Source organism: Eutrema salsugineum, unplaced genomic scaffold, assembly GCF_000478725.1.
Source record: "Eutrema salsugineum unplaced genomic scaffold, Eutsalg1_0 scaffold_16, whole genome shotgun sequence".
Taxonomy (NCBI): domain Eukaryota; kingdom Viridiplantae; phylum Streptophyta; class Magnoliopsida; order Brassicales; family Brassicaceae; genus Eutrema; species Eutrema salsugineum.
Window position 1 is genome coordinate 3,029,377 of NW_006256858.1, and position 17,414 is coordinate 3,046,790.

At 35.7% G+C, this 17,414-nt stretch overlaps 3 protein-coding genes across 3 annotated transcripts; 2 read left to right on the forward strand and 1 right to left on the reverse strand.

The window, feature by feature from the left end:
* Nucleotides 1–814: 814 nt before the first annotated feature.
* Nucleotides 815–5,561, reverse strand: LOC18021515 (general transcription factor 3C polypeptide 5). The gene is made up of 16 exons (XM_024157871.1): nt 5,460–5,561; nt 5,111–5,270; nt 4,627–4,870; nt 4,437–4,526; nt 4,264–4,354; nt 4,028–4,094; nt 3,468–3,510; nt 3,195–3,366; nt 3,014–3,112; nt 2,831–2,899; nt 2,481–2,619; nt 2,172–2,373; nt 1,751–1,872; nt 1,625–1,664; nt 1,273–1,497; nt 815–1,041 (listed from the first exon to the last, which is right to left on the reverse strand). The coding sequence occupies exons 2-15, from the start codon at nt 5,243–5,245 to the stop codon at nt 1,292–1,294; spliced, it is 1,719 nt and encodes a 572-aa protein (XP_024013639.1). The 5' UTR covers nt 5,246–5,270; nt 5,460–5,561; the 3' UTR covers nt 815–1,041; nt 1,273–1,291.
* Nucleotides 5,562–5,898: 337 nt separating this feature from the next.
* Nucleotides 5,899–11,290, forward strand: LOC18021516. The gene is given in 17 exon segments (XM_024157875.1): nt 5,899–6,015; nt 6,092–6,106; nt 6,108–6,177; nt 6,511–6,613; nt 6,705–6,789; nt 6,864–6,950; nt 7,267–7,355; nt 7,483–7,552; nt 8,023–8,447; nt 8,642–8,723; nt 9,082–9,255; nt 9,345–9,398; nt 9,542–9,634; nt 9,719–9,784; nt 9,878–9,924; nt 10,009–10,707; nt 10,790–11,290. Coding segments are annotated over 17 exon segments (2,679 nt in total). The 3' UTR covers nt 11,193–11,290.
* A 1,780-nt stretch (nt 11,291–13,070) lies between these two features.
* Nucleotides 13,071–15,690, forward strand: LOC18021517 (pentatricopeptide repeat-containing protein At4g20090). The gene has a single exon (XM_006404085.2). It carries the CDS (start codon nt 13,343–13,345, stop codon nt 15,431–15,433), a length of 2,091 nt encoding a protein of 696 aa, XP_006404148.1. The 5' UTR covers nt 13,071–13,342; the 3' UTR covers nt 15,434–15,690.
* Nucleotides 15,691–17,414: the final 1,724 nt, after the last annotated feature.

Below are 17,414 nucleotides of genomic sequence, written 5' to 3' on the forward strand. Positions count from 1 at the left end.
GTGTGTGTTGTGATATATAAGACTAATAAGAACAATTCGAGGAGATGATGTATATGTTCTAAATATGATTTATTGCTCTATTAACCACATTTTCAACCGATTTCACTCAAATTCTGAAATAGTGAGAGAAAAAAAATTAGAATTTAGGTTTTTCTTTTTAAAGATAATAATGGTATTAATTTGACAGTAATTAACACATGTTATGGAAAATTAACGCAGTTTTTCGATTCTGTTATGTCTATAATGACCGTGAAACTTGAGGAGGGAAAATAAAGCTTTAAAAAGTTTGGGTATTTTTATAGATTTAAAAATAGCATGTGTAGATTTCTGGCAATACAAAAAGTTTGTGTGGGTTTCTGGCAAAATTAAATAGTTGGGGTATTTTTTAGCATTTTTTCCTACAAAAAATTAACGCTGTTTATTGATTCTGTTATGTCCGTTAACGGCCGTGATATCAAAGAGAGGAAAATAGAATTTTTAAAAATTTATGTATTTTTATGCATCACAAAAATAGTTTAGATGGATTTCTGACAACGCTAAAAGTTCATGGGTGATTCTTCCAAAAATTAAATAAATGAGGTATTTTTTGGTATTTTTCCCAATAAATAAGGAGAATGAAGGATTTTCCATGTTTTTCCTTAATAAAAAAAATCAAAATAAAATTCTTTATTAGAGTTATGACTTTTTTGAACTTTTTTTACCAGATTATGGCTGCTCAGCCTGTCGCTCTAAAAAACAAATCAAAAACAATTATTTTCCTCTGTTCACAGACGCCAGGCAACATTTGAGCAGTAGTGAAGAACTAAGTGCCTTTTAAAGATATTGAATGTGTAATGGTTACAATTGTTTTCTCTTTTGTGAAAATAACAATTAATTTTCTGTAATCAGATTTCAAAAATGAGGTGTAGAAAGTGGAAACCATATACTTATTTCTGAGAAACCAAAAAACAAGTTGTATATAACTGTATTGCTATGTATGGTACTCAGGCCTGGTGAAGTCATTTTCTGGACGAAGATTCATTAGAACAAAGCCTACTTTACCTGAAACATCACAAGAGAAATAACAAAAAACTCTGTGAAAACAACCAATCACGAGAATAATAATATCAGCAAAACTAATCACGTAGAAATTTGACACACTAAAATGCTCAAGATGAGTTGTAAATTCCCAAAAATTGTGGTTTTCAATCATTCCACTGTAAAGAAGTTTTTTCTTGAAGTTGGGGCTTAGTCAAATTGATCAAGTTTATGAATAAAGAGAAGAAAGAGTACCAGCGGTGTGAATTGATCTTTACTCATCATCATCGTCTTCTTCTTCATCTTCGTCATCATTATCATCGATAGAATACAAACCCTCAGATTCTTCTTCGTATATCTGAAACTCCCCATCACTCCCATCATCAACAGCAAAGTCTCCATACAAACCAGGCCCACTCGCTGGAAAACTATCGAACAAACCTTGAAGATACGTTCTGGAGCTGTTCTCAGTATCAAGATCTTTTAATCGTATAGGAAAATCTAAAGAAACACCGAGTCAAAAAAGGTGTTAGAACCAAAGGCAAAGCTTTAAATTCTGAGTCGTAGTTCCCAAAATTCAACAAAAAGGCTAAACTATGAAGGATACATCCATGGGAATCAAGAGATATCTCCTTGTTCCCTGCAGCCTGCAAAAGAAGGCAGAAGAAGAACACAGAAAAGGTGAATCCTAGCGGATGAGAAAACAATAGAAATTCTCTTTACAGTATATTACCATATCGAGTTCTTCTTCTTCTTCGTCTTCTTCATCCAGGTCTTCAACATCTACATCCTCATTAACATTAACATCAACCTCTTCTTCGTTTGCGCTTTTACACTTTTGCATGTCTTCAGAGTCTGCAGGTTAAACTATTGTTCAGTAGCTGTTTCTCTTCAATTAAAACATGATCAACGACTAGCGATAATAATCATAAACACATTTTATGTATCCAGATAATGTTTACCTCATTTCAAATTTCCTCATACACACATTTCTATATAAATTTTTGTACGTACTCCTAGAGCAGTATGACCAGTCAATTTCACTTAGTTTCTGAGGCCACCGGGTTTCTATCAAAGTTTTGATGAACTCCAAAAAGTGCTTTTTACCAACACGAAGGCAAGAGATGAAAACAAAACTTTGCTGATGATCTTACCTTTAGTTGCCTCCCGGCGCTTCAGTGGAGATGGTTTATGTGTCTCTTTCTGGATTTGAATTTTCTCTGACCTCTCAAACTCTTCTTGAATGGATTTAAATAAATCTTCGAAGCCTGGCTCAGGAAACACTGACACAAACAACACAGCTACACGAAGTCTCAAAGTATCAAGCATGGCTTCTGAGAACCATCCTGTTTTGTGCTGCAAACAAAAACACGAAAAAGAGCATAGAGTTTCAGGACTTGCCAAATTTTATTTGTTGGTGCACATGTATAACTATATGAACAAAAGCTAAGCTGAGAACTCACGTGACAAGTAGTCCGCTTGGGAGGCTTTCTTATCTCTCGTCGGATGTACTCGTCGTCAAGTTCAAACAACTGCAGAAATGTCTGGCATTTAAAAGGAAATAACTTGAAAGCACAAATGTCGTTCCAGCTTGGCTTTGAGCTGTAGCAAAGAAAAGAAAAACATATAAACAAACTTTCCGGAGTAAACCCACTGGTTCATTTGCAAATTTTTCAACAGATCAAGCTAAATCTGCGAGACAATCCTGCAACAATAATCTTAAAATTCTATAGAGTATTCATGTTTGGATCTCCAGGAAATGGCTGTGTCATGTAAGTAGGAAGAGTTCACCCCAGAATAGAAAAAGACTTACGTGTTAGTTGCATTTGCATCGCAATAACTCCGTAATTCAGGTGGAACCCTAAATTCCATTCTCTGATATCTGAAACACAATTATACAATGTAGATATAGGTCAGAATACCATTTCACCTAACAAATGTGCCGACCATACGATAAAAATATATGTAAAACTCTATTTCTTAAAATAGAACTCACACACGAGACTCAGGATCATTCCGTGGATCATAGCCTCTTTTAATCCAGAACCTAAGAAACGGACCACTGGAGAAATAATACGCAGCCCTGAGCAGATACCTACAGAGAACACACCAAGTTGATCAACGTAGTGCTACAAACACCTCTGTATAAGAATCCCGAGTTAAAAAAGCTGTCTGACCTGTTTAACATATGATGTGTACACTTAAGACCTTTATCAAGTAATCGTTGAACTACAGAATCTCTTGTCCAAATAGGCCGCTCTTCAAACAATGCAGACACTGATACCTGCCATTGCCAGTGCGGGGAGCTGGGAGCAACAAAGTCTTCCCAGTTTAGTTTCTTTGGGATCTGTATGATAGTTAAGGATAGACCAAACAAACACTGCTCTTTCTACTCGCGGAATCCAGATGAGAAGATGTCAAATAAGAATTAAAGTAAGAAGAAAGGATATCTTTGACGCTAAAATCAATTGCAAATACTGGGCCAATATCAATCTGCGTAATAAAGAAAATAGCAAGAGAAAGATCAATAAGCAAATGGAAAAGTAGAAGCTGAGAATAAACTATAAGTAAGCTGCCATAGCATCTTTGCATTCCAAAAGTGAACAGACCAAATAGCATGCTATTGATGGTTCATAAGAGTAAAACCGAGAGTTGTTACATGTTTTTACTATTGCATTTGGAGGATTCAGGTATACCTTTTGTGAACTAACGACTATCATGCCAACCCTCTAATATATGATCCACCTCGTAGCACCCGAAGTTCAAATGCAGGTTGGTTTAGAATGCCAACCCATCAAGAAAGTGCCAAAACTTAACCATGACACTTAATTAAAACTCTCAACCAGAATGATTTACACTAGACATTTAGACAATAATGGCTTGTCTTATTGATAAAGATCAAATGATTAAAGTCATTTTTGTTCTCCACAGTCTATTTTCTATTTTGTTGCGTTAACCAGCAGTCTGTGTTTGGTTTATTTAGAGCATTCGGATAGTTCCATTTCTTTACCTCGTAAAAGTTATGAGTTGCCGCATCATCTTTCTTTTTGGGACCAGATGTTGCCGGGGGTTTCAACCTGTAATCACACAAGAAAATTGGAATCGTTTTACTTTAACTGTTGCGACTTCAATCAACTAACGTTCTTTCCCCTGTAACTAATATATTCTAAAACTAAGTGAACGCTTATGTCACCGAAGAAGAGAGAGAAAAATTGGAAGAAATCGAAGAAGGCAGTGTAATCTTACGCCAAGTTGTCTGGCATATCTTTGGGTGCAAAGAACTGTGGCAATAACATCATTATATCTTCATCAGCCAGGTCCATCAAATCACTGTTTCCTGCAGATATCATATATATACTTTAGACGATGACACCAGAAATCAGCAATAGAATGACAACTAGAATATACAAATGAATCACCTGCAAGGGAATCCATCTCCATCCATTTTCTCTTTTTCTGCCGCGCAATATCCGCGTGAATAGGAATAACATGCTGATAGTCAGCCATGCCTAGACAATGAATAAGAGGAGAAAATTTTCAAACACTACCAAGTCAATTCTCATGTAGAAGACCAAATTCAGATGCGCAAGAGGAGAGCTACGCTATTACCATCGAAGTGAAATGATTCAGACACACGAGCTACAATGTCCGCACATAGAGCTGGACTAGCTTCCTCCAAAGATGCATCAGTAGAGGCAAGAACTGCAGGTTGACTTTCAGGTTTCTGGATATCCTGCTTAGAAATTTTCAACAAAAACCCATTGCAAGGACGTTGTTCCCCCAATGCAGGATGTGCATAAGGATCTTCAGGCCGGAAACGCAGCTCAAGCTTGTTTGAAATTGATCCTCTTGCCTACCCAAAAAAGCAAAAAGACTCAAAACTGAAAAATCGTCCAAATCTTAAGCATAAGCTTGTCACTAATCAACATCAACTCATAAATGAACGAGTCATACAAATATTTGGAATCTGAAATTTTGTGTGTTACAAGACTAAATTCAGCATATACACAACAGACTCATTGTAATAACTAGCATATAAAGACAATTCCAGCCCAAAATTAGAGTCTTTTAAAGGCCAAATCAAGAGAAATACTTCTGTAATTCCTTGGATTCCTCCGAGAGTCTCGATGGCGCGGGAAATAGATGATGGGTAACCAGGGAAGTGAACTGCAAACGCCTCCTTGCTTGGCAAGGTACCTGAGATTGTTCCTTGTTCTATGATTCCCATTGTTTCTTTCCCCAATTACTCTTTGCTGTAAATTACAAATAAGCAAGGAAAATTAATCCGATGTGTTTTGTAGCCATTGCATCACGATGGATTATAAGATATATCCACATTCCAATTGAATTCACTTGTATGAGCTTCATCAATGTGTTTGGCTGTGCCGAAAAGGAAAATTTGAAAAATGGGAACACATTCTAATTCCGAGATTCGAACTTACCGGAAAAAAGGAGAAGAGGAAGATAAGCTTCAAAGTTCTTCTATTTTCCCGACATCGGCGACGGCGAATATTTTTCACGGCTTCAAAAACCCTTGATTTTTTAAAAAGTTTTACATATTTGGGCTTATCGCAACAGCAAACACCGTGTTTATAAATCACCAAAGAAATAAAAAAGACGATAATGTACCCACGAGCGAGCACGTTGACTTGTATAAAATCTCGGGAAAGAAATAAAAAGTTAAAAAAATTGAGGATCCCATCTGCGTCGCCGCGATTCGAACTAGGGTTTCCGTACCTGAATCAAAATCGCCACCCAGTTCGTTGTCAAAGCAAGTTTTCCCTCCAAAATTCAGTTGATTCTTCAGAATTTTGATCGTTAGCTAATTCCGTGAAGTCGCTTCTTACTTTCTGCCGTTTAAACGGTGACCGGAAAAAAACGATGGCGTCGCGGTTCCAGGAAGCTCCACTGGTTTCTTCGCCATCGTATCCCAACGCCGTCGCTTGGTCATCGGAGAATCTGATCGCCGTCGCCGCTGGCCACCTCGTCATAATCCTTGTGAGTTTTCTGCTTTGTTTTGAGGTTTGAATTTTGAGTCTCTTAGAATGTATTGACGCGACTTTTCATTTGTCAGAATCCGGCGTCTCCTTTCTGGACCTCGTGGATTGATCGCAATCCCTAAAGCCGAGCCTTATCAGATTGGCCTTGTTCGCTCACAAGGTTTGTTGTTACACTTCTCACTGCGAAATAAGAAACTCAATTTTCGTTTTTGCATATCTTAGATCGTATTTTGAAAAGTTGGAATCTAAGTGCTGATTGATTCTTTGACGCCAAATTTACAGAATTTGGTGTACTGTTGTTGAAAATACAGAACAAAGTTCGAAAATCCTGGTTTTATTTTTGTCAAAGTACTGTTTGCTAAGAGATTTGCAGATGAAATTTCAATATTTTGCCACAAGAAGACTCTTTTCTCCATGCATTTGTGTATTTCAAACCTGCTTCTTTGTTTGCTATCAATTCAGAGTTTCGGATTACATTCTTCTGCGCTTGCAGATTTGCTGACTGGTGGACTCTTGCCTTCGAGCTTGAAGCGGGAAAGAGGTCCCTGTGTTCGATCGCTCTCATGGTCCGAAATAGGAATGTCTCCAAACCACGGGTATTATGCTTCATATAGTTTCTGCAAACTTGTTCATTTTTCATTTTTTATTTTTTTCTACTAATTTGGTGATTCATAAAACTCTGTTTAGGTGCTTACTGGCTGTTTGCACAGCGGAAGGAAGGGTTAAGCTTTACCGACCTCCATATTCTGATTACTGTGCGGAGTGGATAGAGGTCAAATCATAACTTTTCTTTTGCCTTTTTTATAAATAAATTATGCATTTACAGTTTCTTTCTCCCTTTCGCAGATTGTTGATGTATCTGATATGCTTTATGAGAATCTGTCAAGCATGAACTTTGGAGAGCCCAACAGTCCTTCTACGTCATTATCTAAGGTAACTTGTATCTTCTTAATTTCAGTCGAATTTTTTTTTTAATCATGAAGTACAGTTTACTTATTCCCCAAACTGTGTCTGTGATCCTCCCATAAGGGTTGTGGAGATGGTTTTGTAATTCGTGTTTTCACCTTACATTTATATAAGGATTCATCTTTAACAAATCGTTAAAATCTTTTGGTATCCTTTCTTGACGGAAAACAGTTATTTGATGCAATTGTTATTATATATCTCATTTTTTATCGTTAACTGGTCATGCATAATATTTCGATCCAAGAAACTAGTCATTGCATTGATAGATGCTCTTTTGTCACAGGATCAAGTGGTACAACATGACCATGAAGAGGATGAAAGGAATTCCATTCCGAAGGCACGCAAGCGAAGAAGAACGAGCGTAAACAACAAGTACGGATCATTTTTTTTTTCTTTTTCGCTCTTAATTTTTTGCAGGTTCATACTACTTTGGTTTGACATTATTTTTTTTCTGCTTTGATCACTTTACTAACTTACTTTAATCTGTCACTAAATCTAGCAGCTTGCATGAAACGAGTATTACAGTTCGAGCATCATGTTCCAAGCAAGACAGTCAAACGGTGAATAATGTAGTGCCTCATTTCTCTTCACTAGCTTTGTGTCTGTGTTTATTGCTTTGGAAAATCTCAATCTTGATTCCTCAAACTTATTTCTGTTACTCTCTTTTGGTATTTTCAGAAGTATGTTTTTTGATTTTAACTGTTTTCCTGCACGTTGAATCGTATCCTTTGCTTTGGTGGAAACTCTGTTTTTGCTAGAACTAGTATTAATAGGAATTAAAGTCGTTTCATCAAATATAAATATCTTGAAACTCCATTTTTTTCAGTATTAAATGTGCGTGGATTTATGTTGTTTCGCCATGGATTTGATGCATTTTGAATCTTTTCATGCTTTTGAACTCATCTGGATCCTTTTATGCATTGTTCACACCACATGGTTCTTAGAATATCTTACACACTGACTCAGTCTCAAGTGTCATCTAGTAAGAATCAAATTTTCGTATTGTACTCGTATCTAATTTGATTCATTATGCTCGTAGGTACTTGAGATTGAAGCATATGAACAGCCAAGCAATGCCCATAATTGTCACTCTTTGCCTAAAGAACCAAAAAATATCAGTCCAGAGATAAGTCCAGACAAGTATGTTTCTCGTGAGGCATTATTATCCGCTCTTTCTGTCGCCTGGTCCTCTCTACTAACATTCTCATCAGAAGGTTCTTCTTGTGAGAATATGTTAAGATTCTCTCTTTTGGCAATTGGTTCAAAGTCTGGTAGTGTTTCCATATGGAAAGTTCATGCACCAGAATGCTATCACATTGAACGTAGCAATGTATCACCCATCGTGGAACTTACTGCTATAATTCAGGCTCATAGCTCATGGGTTTCAACGTTGAGTTGGGGAATTTTTGGCTGCGATTCTTCGAATCCGCAAGTGGTGTTGGTTACTGGGAGCTGTGATGGTAGGTAAGTTAGTGTTATATTACAAGAAAATATGGTATTTGTAAACCACAAAAAAAAAAAGGGTCTTCTGTAATTGGATAAGTGTTATAAATTCTTTGAAACTCTCTCTCATGGAAATAAACCATTTTCATGTCCATTCATTTGCATATGCTTCTCAATGGAATCCCTCTTTATACATATCTTTCTATACTTTTCAGCGTAAAAATTTGGATAAGCAACAAAGAAGACTTGCAAAAATCTGTTGAGATCTATAAATCTTCATTTTTTCTGTTGAAACAGGTAAATATTTTTTATCGCTTATCTATGTGTTCTACTCTGATATTCTGATTAGGAACAGATTGGTTATAGCTTTTTGTGATTTCTGAGTTGATGGGACCATACTGAAGTTTAATTGTGATCCCTTTTTTAGGTTTTTCAGTAACTAAAGTTGGGTTCATATTCCATTCTGTGTCTGTAGATCACTAGATCCTTGTGCTTTTTGAACGTTTTAACCATCTCAATTTTTTTTTTTCTATTTCCTTGTTTATAAAACTATCAGGTTCTGTCCCTTTTTCTTTTTAATTGCAATCTATTCAAATGTGTAAGGCTGATTTCATCAAGATAACATCAAGAGTTTTGTGTTTTGACATTTTCATAGGTTGTAACGGTGAATCCTGTTCCGGTTTCAACGCTTTCATTTGTTGTAAACAATCATTCTAATGTCATGCACTTGGCAATTGGCAAAGGATCTGGTTCCTTTGAAGTATGGAAGTGTGATATATCTACCAGAAAGTTTAAACAAATTGCTTCACCTATGGCTCATGTCCAAGTGGTAAGTCTTTATCATTTTGTTATAAATAATGTTATACATACAATGCAATAAACTGGTTGATTATTGATAAATTTGTCAATTTCTTTTAGGTTACGGGCTTAGCTTGGTCATATGATGGCCGTTGTTTGTACAGTTGCAGCCAGGTATTATATTCCTTCCCCTGCAAGACCAACGTTTGTAGTAGTCGTCTTTTGAGCCACACACTTAGCAATGAACTACATTATGATCTAATTAACTATTTTCATATTCTTCTTAGGCAGTAATTAAGTCTTTTAAAATATGCCAGGATAATTATCTCCGAAACTGGATTTTAGGTGAGAATACCATCTCTGAAGTGCCAATTCTGGCAAACACTCCTGGTCTCAGTAGCACGACTGATGTACGTCACTATATGATGTTTTTAATCTTGCCTCTTTGTTTCTCTTATAAACTTGACATAAACTGAAAAAATAAACTTGTGCAGTTTCCTGATGATTTCCTGTCATGTCTTGGTGTTGCATTGTCCCCTGGAAACCTCGCTGTTGCTATGGTATGATGTTCCCAACAATCGTGTTTTGCTGTGGTTGTAAGTTATCACGTTTTTCAGAATTAGAAAACTGAGACGCCTCGTGGAATTTTGCAGGTCCGCAGGTTTAATGTAGAACTATTGGATCCGATGTACCAAGCCAGGTAATTGTCATTGAGAAACGTTTCTCTGTCTTCTCTATCTTGCTCATTGTAAATCTTGACTGTTTGTTCCCTACTTTTCTTCAGGTCGCAGAAGGCTGCTATAGAATTCCTCTGGAATGGCGCACAACAATCCGGTGAGTCTGAAGATTCTTCAGAGACGATAACCGAAGCTATTCTTGGATTCTCCAAGAACGAATTTGCATACTGGGAATCTAATTTGCTCTGGTCGTTGAAAGAATTCAAAGATTCGAACAAGCCTCTGGTTCTCTGGGATATGATTGCTGCAATGTTGGCGTTCAAACAATCAATGCCGGAGTTTGTTGAATTGGTAATAACCAAATGGCTATCTATGTCATACCTTGGATTTCATGCTGATATTCCCATGGAAGATCTTGTGCCAAAGATCTCCAAACGCTTCTCTGCTGTTCCTTCCAGGCTGCTACACATTCTCAACGTAATCGCCAGACGTGTAATGTTATCAGAGCTCAAAACGGAGGAAATCAACAGAAAACTTCAATGTCAGAGAACGAACAATGAAGAAGAGGTTGATCTGTGGCTCAAACTGCTCGAGGAAAGCGAAAGAGAACTCCGGGAAAGACTGGTTGGTCTCAGTTTCTCGGCTTATCTAACCACCGATTTATCTGTAGGTGTAGATTCTCCTTCCACTGCGAATTGGCGTCCAGCGGGATTGGCTCAGTTACAACAATGGGTTGAGATAAATCACGATATTGTCTGTAATCAGCTCGTAACACTTTCCTTGGAAGTAAAATCTAGTCTAACAAGGTAATTAGCTCATGTGTCTTCCCTTGGTAATAGATACTGTAATGTTTTAATTCATATCTGATATGTTTCTAATTCATCACAGATCAAGTAACAGCACAGAGGAAGCCATGGAGGAAGAGGAATGTCCTTATTGCGCGGCGCCAATCCATTTCCAATCACCAGAAGAAGCCTTTTGCCAATCTCCACACCAAAACAAGAAGAGCAAAGAGAAAGGTAGATGCGATCAAAGACACAAGCTTGAGAGGTGTTGTGTCTCAATGCAAGTATGTCCACCAATCCCTTTATGGTTCTGCAAATGCTGCAACCGAATGACTTTAGAACTCGCTCCAGAGAGCTTATTTGCATTGCCTTCTTTCCCGACTGATCTCAAATCGCTTCCGGAATCTTGCTTTAGCAAAGTTGCCTTGAAACCATTCTGCCTCTTCTGTGGAATTCTATTGCAGAGAAGACAGCCGGAGTTTCTGCTCTCTGCTTCACCTGTGTGATAACTTATAATGGACTAAATTTAAATTATTGTTTGTGTACTCTTCAAATTTATATATTACACATTTTTTTTTAATGGTGAATCTAATCACCAATCTTATACCATACATTAACCTAAACTTGTAATGGTAAAGTGGCAAGAACAGGGCTGTGCCCATGTTAAGAAAAAAGAAACACTCTGCCTAGGGGATTTGTGAATTTTGTTTTTATATATTTTGAAATTGAAATTTAGTTATAGTGATAAACTTATTCTAAACTATTAGGCATAAATATAATTCAACATATTTAAAACATCTTTTGTATTCTATACTTATGTTTTCTTGTGATATGTCATTTGAATCAATCTATTATATTAAAACAAAAGCACATTTAGTACCTGCTTCCAAACACTCCTAATTTTTTTTTAAGTATTTTAAACTAATTTTAATAATTATTTATATTTAATTTCGAAAATTAGTTATTAATTTAAATATTTTTAGAGTTCCTTAAATATAGGTAATTTAGATTTGATTTGATTTGATTAAAAATAATAAATCAGATATTAATTTAGATTTGATTTAAAGATTCTAATTTAAATAATTTCTATACTATTAAACATTTTTATCAAAAATATCTAGAATTTTTGAAAAAAAAATTCACATATAAAAAATAATGGCCATATTTGAAATATAAAATATTTATAATGATGTAAATAATATGATATTTATGTTGCTTAAATAATATATTTACGATTATGATTTATTTACAAATTAATAATAAAATAATAGGTAAAATTCAAATGTATAATTTAAATATTAAAAATATATTTTTTAAAAAAATCATAGAACTAAAAATATATATAAAAATCGGGTTAAAAATATTTTGGTAACTAAAATCACTAATTTTGAATTATACATATATATTGAAAATATATTTTTCATACAAAATAAAAACATAAAATTTAAAAATTATTGCATACACTATAATGTGGTTTGAAAAACCAGTTGTACACTCCCTTCGTTGATTAAATTTTAGAAAACTATAATGCTAAATAATACTGTTAATACATCTCAAACTTTTAACAAATATTTATATTATACGGTAATATGAACGGAAAAGTTAAAATTATGTTTTTATAATAATTTATTTTGCATTAATATTAGCGGACGGGTTAAAATTATATTTTTATAATCATAATTAATTTTAATATTATAAAAATATATCTAAACACAAAAATCAATATTTTCACTTATTAAAAAATATTTATAAAAATAATTATATCTAAACTCAAAAACACAAATTATATTACAAAATTCGTTAAACAATAAAAAATATTTTCGTGCGGATGCACGGGGTTAGAATCTAGTTTTAGTTAATTAGAAGACGTTTTTAACTCTATATGTGAATGTTGTTATCATAATTCATTCTGATACATCATTAAGAAATCAAAGCAAAGTGTTTTTTGTTAAATAAAAAAAAATCAAATTCTTATTGATTGAGCAAAATATTGTATTGGTAAGACTTTTCACTCAGAAGCAAATTTTACACATATTATATGCTTAGAAGAAAATAAAGGAGTAAGTTTCATTTTCTTTAAAAAGAGTTCGCATGTCGAAATAATTTTGATAAGTTTTGCCATTTAAGTTTGATTAAATCTACCAAAACAAATAGTCAACACAGTTTACCATTGACTTATCAATTAATCTGCAGATGACACACTTATCAAAGACAAATTCGTCTCGCGTCTTACCAAAATAATTGAATGACTTTTTCTTCTTTTCACATTGAATAATTGTCCCACATCGACAAACTTGGATAATGGAGAAGGGGAAGCTGCACTATAAATAAGAGTCTTCATCCTCTGTGTAATTAATAACTTCTTGTAAAGTTGAGGACCCATATCGAATTCTGCGCGCGATCCACTCCAGTAGAGCGTGTAATTGGGCCCTATATATTAACAAGTCTCCGATTTTTTATTAAAATCACCGATCTTAAGAAACCGACTATTTTTAATACAGGCCTCAAATATATTGGGCCCAAATAATTCTAACTAAAGCAAAACCCAATAAAGATCTATCTCAAACACAAAATCTAGCCAAAATAATCACGAATTTTCTAAGTGCGCCAGATAACCATTAACTGAAGTGGGGTTGGTCTTCATAAGACAAATTTTATGTTCGGTAGATTCGTGAGAGAAGTGGTTTCCCTCTCGCGACAACAACAAACGGTCAGAATCCCCAAACAAGGGTTTAAGCAAAAACCCTCCAAGTTCATAACCAAATGCCCATTCCCAATCCGTATCAGCTTCTTCAGCTACTTCCTCAACAAAAGTCGAATCCTTTCGAGCAACCCAGTTAAGCTCTCTATTCATCTTCTTTGCTTCTCTTCTTCCGTTTCAGTTTCTCCGAAGCCATCCATGGAAACCGAGCAGCAACACACGGAGAATCCATCAGCGGCTCCCATATCAGAAAAGATGTTCGAATCGGCTCCCAAGATGGGTTCTTACAAGCTGGGTGATTCCACTTTGTCTTCAATGATTGAGAATTATGCCAATTCGGGTGATTTCGCATCGGTAGAGAAGCTTTTGAGCCGAATTAGACTAGAGAACAGAATGATTAGAGAGCATAGTTTCATCGTTCTATTTAGGGCTTATGGGAAAGCACATTTACCTGAGAAAACTATTGAATTGTTTCATAGGATGGTTGATGAGTTTCAGTGTAAACGTACTATTAAGTCCTTTAACTCTGTGCTGAATGTGATTATAAACGAGGGTCGTTATCATCGAGGATTGGAGTTTTATGATTATGTTGTGAATTCGAACATGAACATTGCTCCAAACGGGTTGAGTTTTAACCTGGTCATCAAGGCTATGTGCAAGTTGGGATTTGTGGATCGAGCTATTGAGGTTTTCAGGGTAATGCCTGAAAAAAAGTGTGTGCCTGATGGGTATACATATTGTACGTTGATGGATGGGTTGTGTAAGGAAGAGAGGATCGATGAAGCAGTTTTACTGTTGGACGAGATGCAGAGCGAGGGTTGCTCACCGAGTTCGGTTACATATAATGTGTTGATTGATGGGTTATGCAAGAAAGGGGATTTGACGCGGGTGACAAAGCTTGTGGATAATATGTTTCTCAAGGGATGTGTTCCTAATAAGGTGACTTATAATACGCTTATTCATGGTCTATGTCTCAAGGGTAAGTTGGATAAAGCTGTTAGCCTTTTAGAGCGGATGGTGTCGAGCAAATGCATCCCAAATGATGTCACATACGGAACTCTCATTAATGGGTTGGTTAAGCAAAGACGAGCAATGGATGGGGCTGGGTTACTGATCTCTATGGAAGAAAGAGGGTATCGTTTGAATCAGCATGTTTATTCGATCCTTATAAGTGGGTTGTTCAAAGAGGGAAAAGTTGAGGAAGCTATGTCTTTGTGGAAGAAAATGGGGGAGAAAGGTTGCCAGCCCAATATTGTTGTGTACAGTGCTCTTGTTGATGGTTTATGCCGCCAAGGAAAAACAAAAGAAGCTAAAGAAATATTTGATATAATGATAAGTAATGGCTGCTTGCCTAATGTGTATACGTATAGTTCTTTGATGAAAGGATTCTTCAAAACTGGTCTTAGTGAAGAAGCGATTCAAGTGTGGAGAGAGATGGATAATACCGAATGCTCTCGAAATAAGGTTTGTTATAGTGTTCTAATTGATGGTCTTTGCGGTGTTGGGAGGGTTAAGGAGGCTATGATGGTTTGGTCAAAAATGCTCATTATCGGGATCAAACCTGATACGGTAGCGTATAGTTCAATGATTAAAGGTTTTTGTGGTATTGGCTCAATGGATGCGGCAATAAGACTTTACCATGAAATGCTATGCCAAGAGGATCACAAGTCACAACCTGATGTTGTTACTTATAATATAATTATTGATGGTTTTTGTATGCAGAAGGATATCTCTAGAGCAGTTGATCTCTTGAACTGTATGTTGGATAGAGGTTGTGATCCCGATGCCATTACATGTGACACATTTTTGAAAACTTTGAGCAAGAAATCAGATTCTTGTGAAGAAGGGAAAAGTTTTCTAGAGGAGCTTGTTGTGAGGCTCTTAAAGCGTCAGAGAGTATCAGGTGCATGTAAGATTGTGGAAGTAATGCTGAGTAAGTATCTAACACCAAAAGCTTCCACTTGGGCGATGATTGTTCCAGAGATCTGTAAACCGAAGAAGATCAATGTTGCCATTGATAAATGCTGGAGGAACATGTGTACTTGAATATTACTGAGCATTCTTTGTTGCAGATTGCACAAAAGCTTCTATGTTTGGAACTCTTTCGCTTCTAGGGGTATGGAATACCAAAAAGGCTCGAGACAAACAGGTAGATAGATCATTTGTATTTGCAATCTGACTTTGTTGAATATGTTACTAAACTCCCTTGTTTTTTGCTTTTGAATCCTCATTTTTCTAGTACAGTATTTTATGTTTCAGACATGATTGATGCGAGATCTTTGTTATGTTCTGCCTTCGTCTGATTACTATTACTTTTCTACCTTAAACCAAAAGGAATAGATATTTGAAGTCTGATTAGTCTCTCCATGGCTCAAATTTTTGAGCTCCTAGGAAAATGAAAGAAGTATGTGATAAAGATTAGCGATGCTTGATAAGCAAGCTTTAAAGAGATGAATTATGCAATTTTGAGGCTTCTCTGTTGCGGCTTTGAAAGTTTTGTTGATATGCTTCACTACAATTAAAGATGCAACTAGATAAGCAAAGACATCGATCTCTAGCAGCATTATAATGCTTCTGTTCGTCGCAAAAATAATAAAGTTTGAATCTTTCATTTCTCTCAAACTCTTAATCTTTTTTTGTTTAACTGTCAAACCTTAAGCTTTGTAAAACATCTTCAAGTCTAATGAATCAATAATCTCATCACCTATAGAAAGTTCAAAGAAATCATAAACAAGGCATGCACTTTTACAAGTGTTTGAATATATGTATTTATGAAATTATTCCTAAATACTTATGGTATAATTCTAAAACCAATGAAGAAGCAATCAACTTGCTAAAAATGATGTAATGTCTTCCTATAACAGTTGAAAACATTCATAAAGATGATCTCCATGTACTCCTATTGTGTCCTCTAACGTTGCATCTGCTACATTAGTGTCACTGGGATTTTGAATCGGGTACACCAAATTCTCCACCTAACTTTTTCTCTTTGTCGAAGTTCTCCCACTCATTTGCTTAAGTATATGGTGCACATGAATATACTTGTACAAAATCTGGAAAATCACAATTTGTTAAATCTCCACATGAGTGAATGTTCTCAGCATGTGCTTTAGCCCAGGTTTCCATCAAGTAGATTTGATCCACATACTTGTTCTCATCCTTATTTGTATGCTTAGCTGTAGCAATAGCATGGACACAGAGGATTTTGTCGATGTCAATAACGAGACAAATTCACTGCTTGTTTTCTAGATGAACAATGTACTTCCGAGTCTCGTCATTTACGTCAAAATCATATTGATCTACTTGGAAAACATCAAGTTTCATTGCAGCATTGTATCTCTCTAACATCATCTTCACTACGCGTGGTGTGACGAGCTTTTTGTGTTTAAGAATTTTTTCCCGCCGTTCATGAAACCATGTTGTGAGAGTTAACCTAATGGTCTTATAGAGAGACTCCGCAATGTTGGTACAAACAAGACCACAAGTTATAAAAGACTGAGCAACAATTTAGGATAACATTCCTAAAATCAGTCATAGCTGCTTAAACATTGTACTTACCTGTTTAAAGGTGCATAATTAGCGAGCCCACTTTGCAAAATCAAATTTTTCCAAATATGCAGCTAATTTGGGGCTTCTGCTCCTTATATCATTGAAGATGCCAATGAACTCATGACGAGTGTAAGCGTCAGCTGCAGCTTCTACAAGCGGCAACAAACCAGTTATCCCAAACTTTGGTGTTATATTCCTCAACAAATGAATTCTGCAAATACCATGATGTGCAAGCGGATAAACCAATGAAAGTGCCTTTATAATGACATGAGCTCTATCTGAAACAAAGACCAAATCAGACGCATCAGGGATCAAGGTCTGAAGTCCGTTAAAAAACCAGGTTCACGCATATTCGTTTTTAGAGTCAACTATCCCAAACGCAAGCGGATACAATGAATAATCTTCATCTTGTGTACTAGCTCTAAACAATGTTTCCTTAAATTTTTGTTTAAGAAAAGTACCATCCACAACAATTATT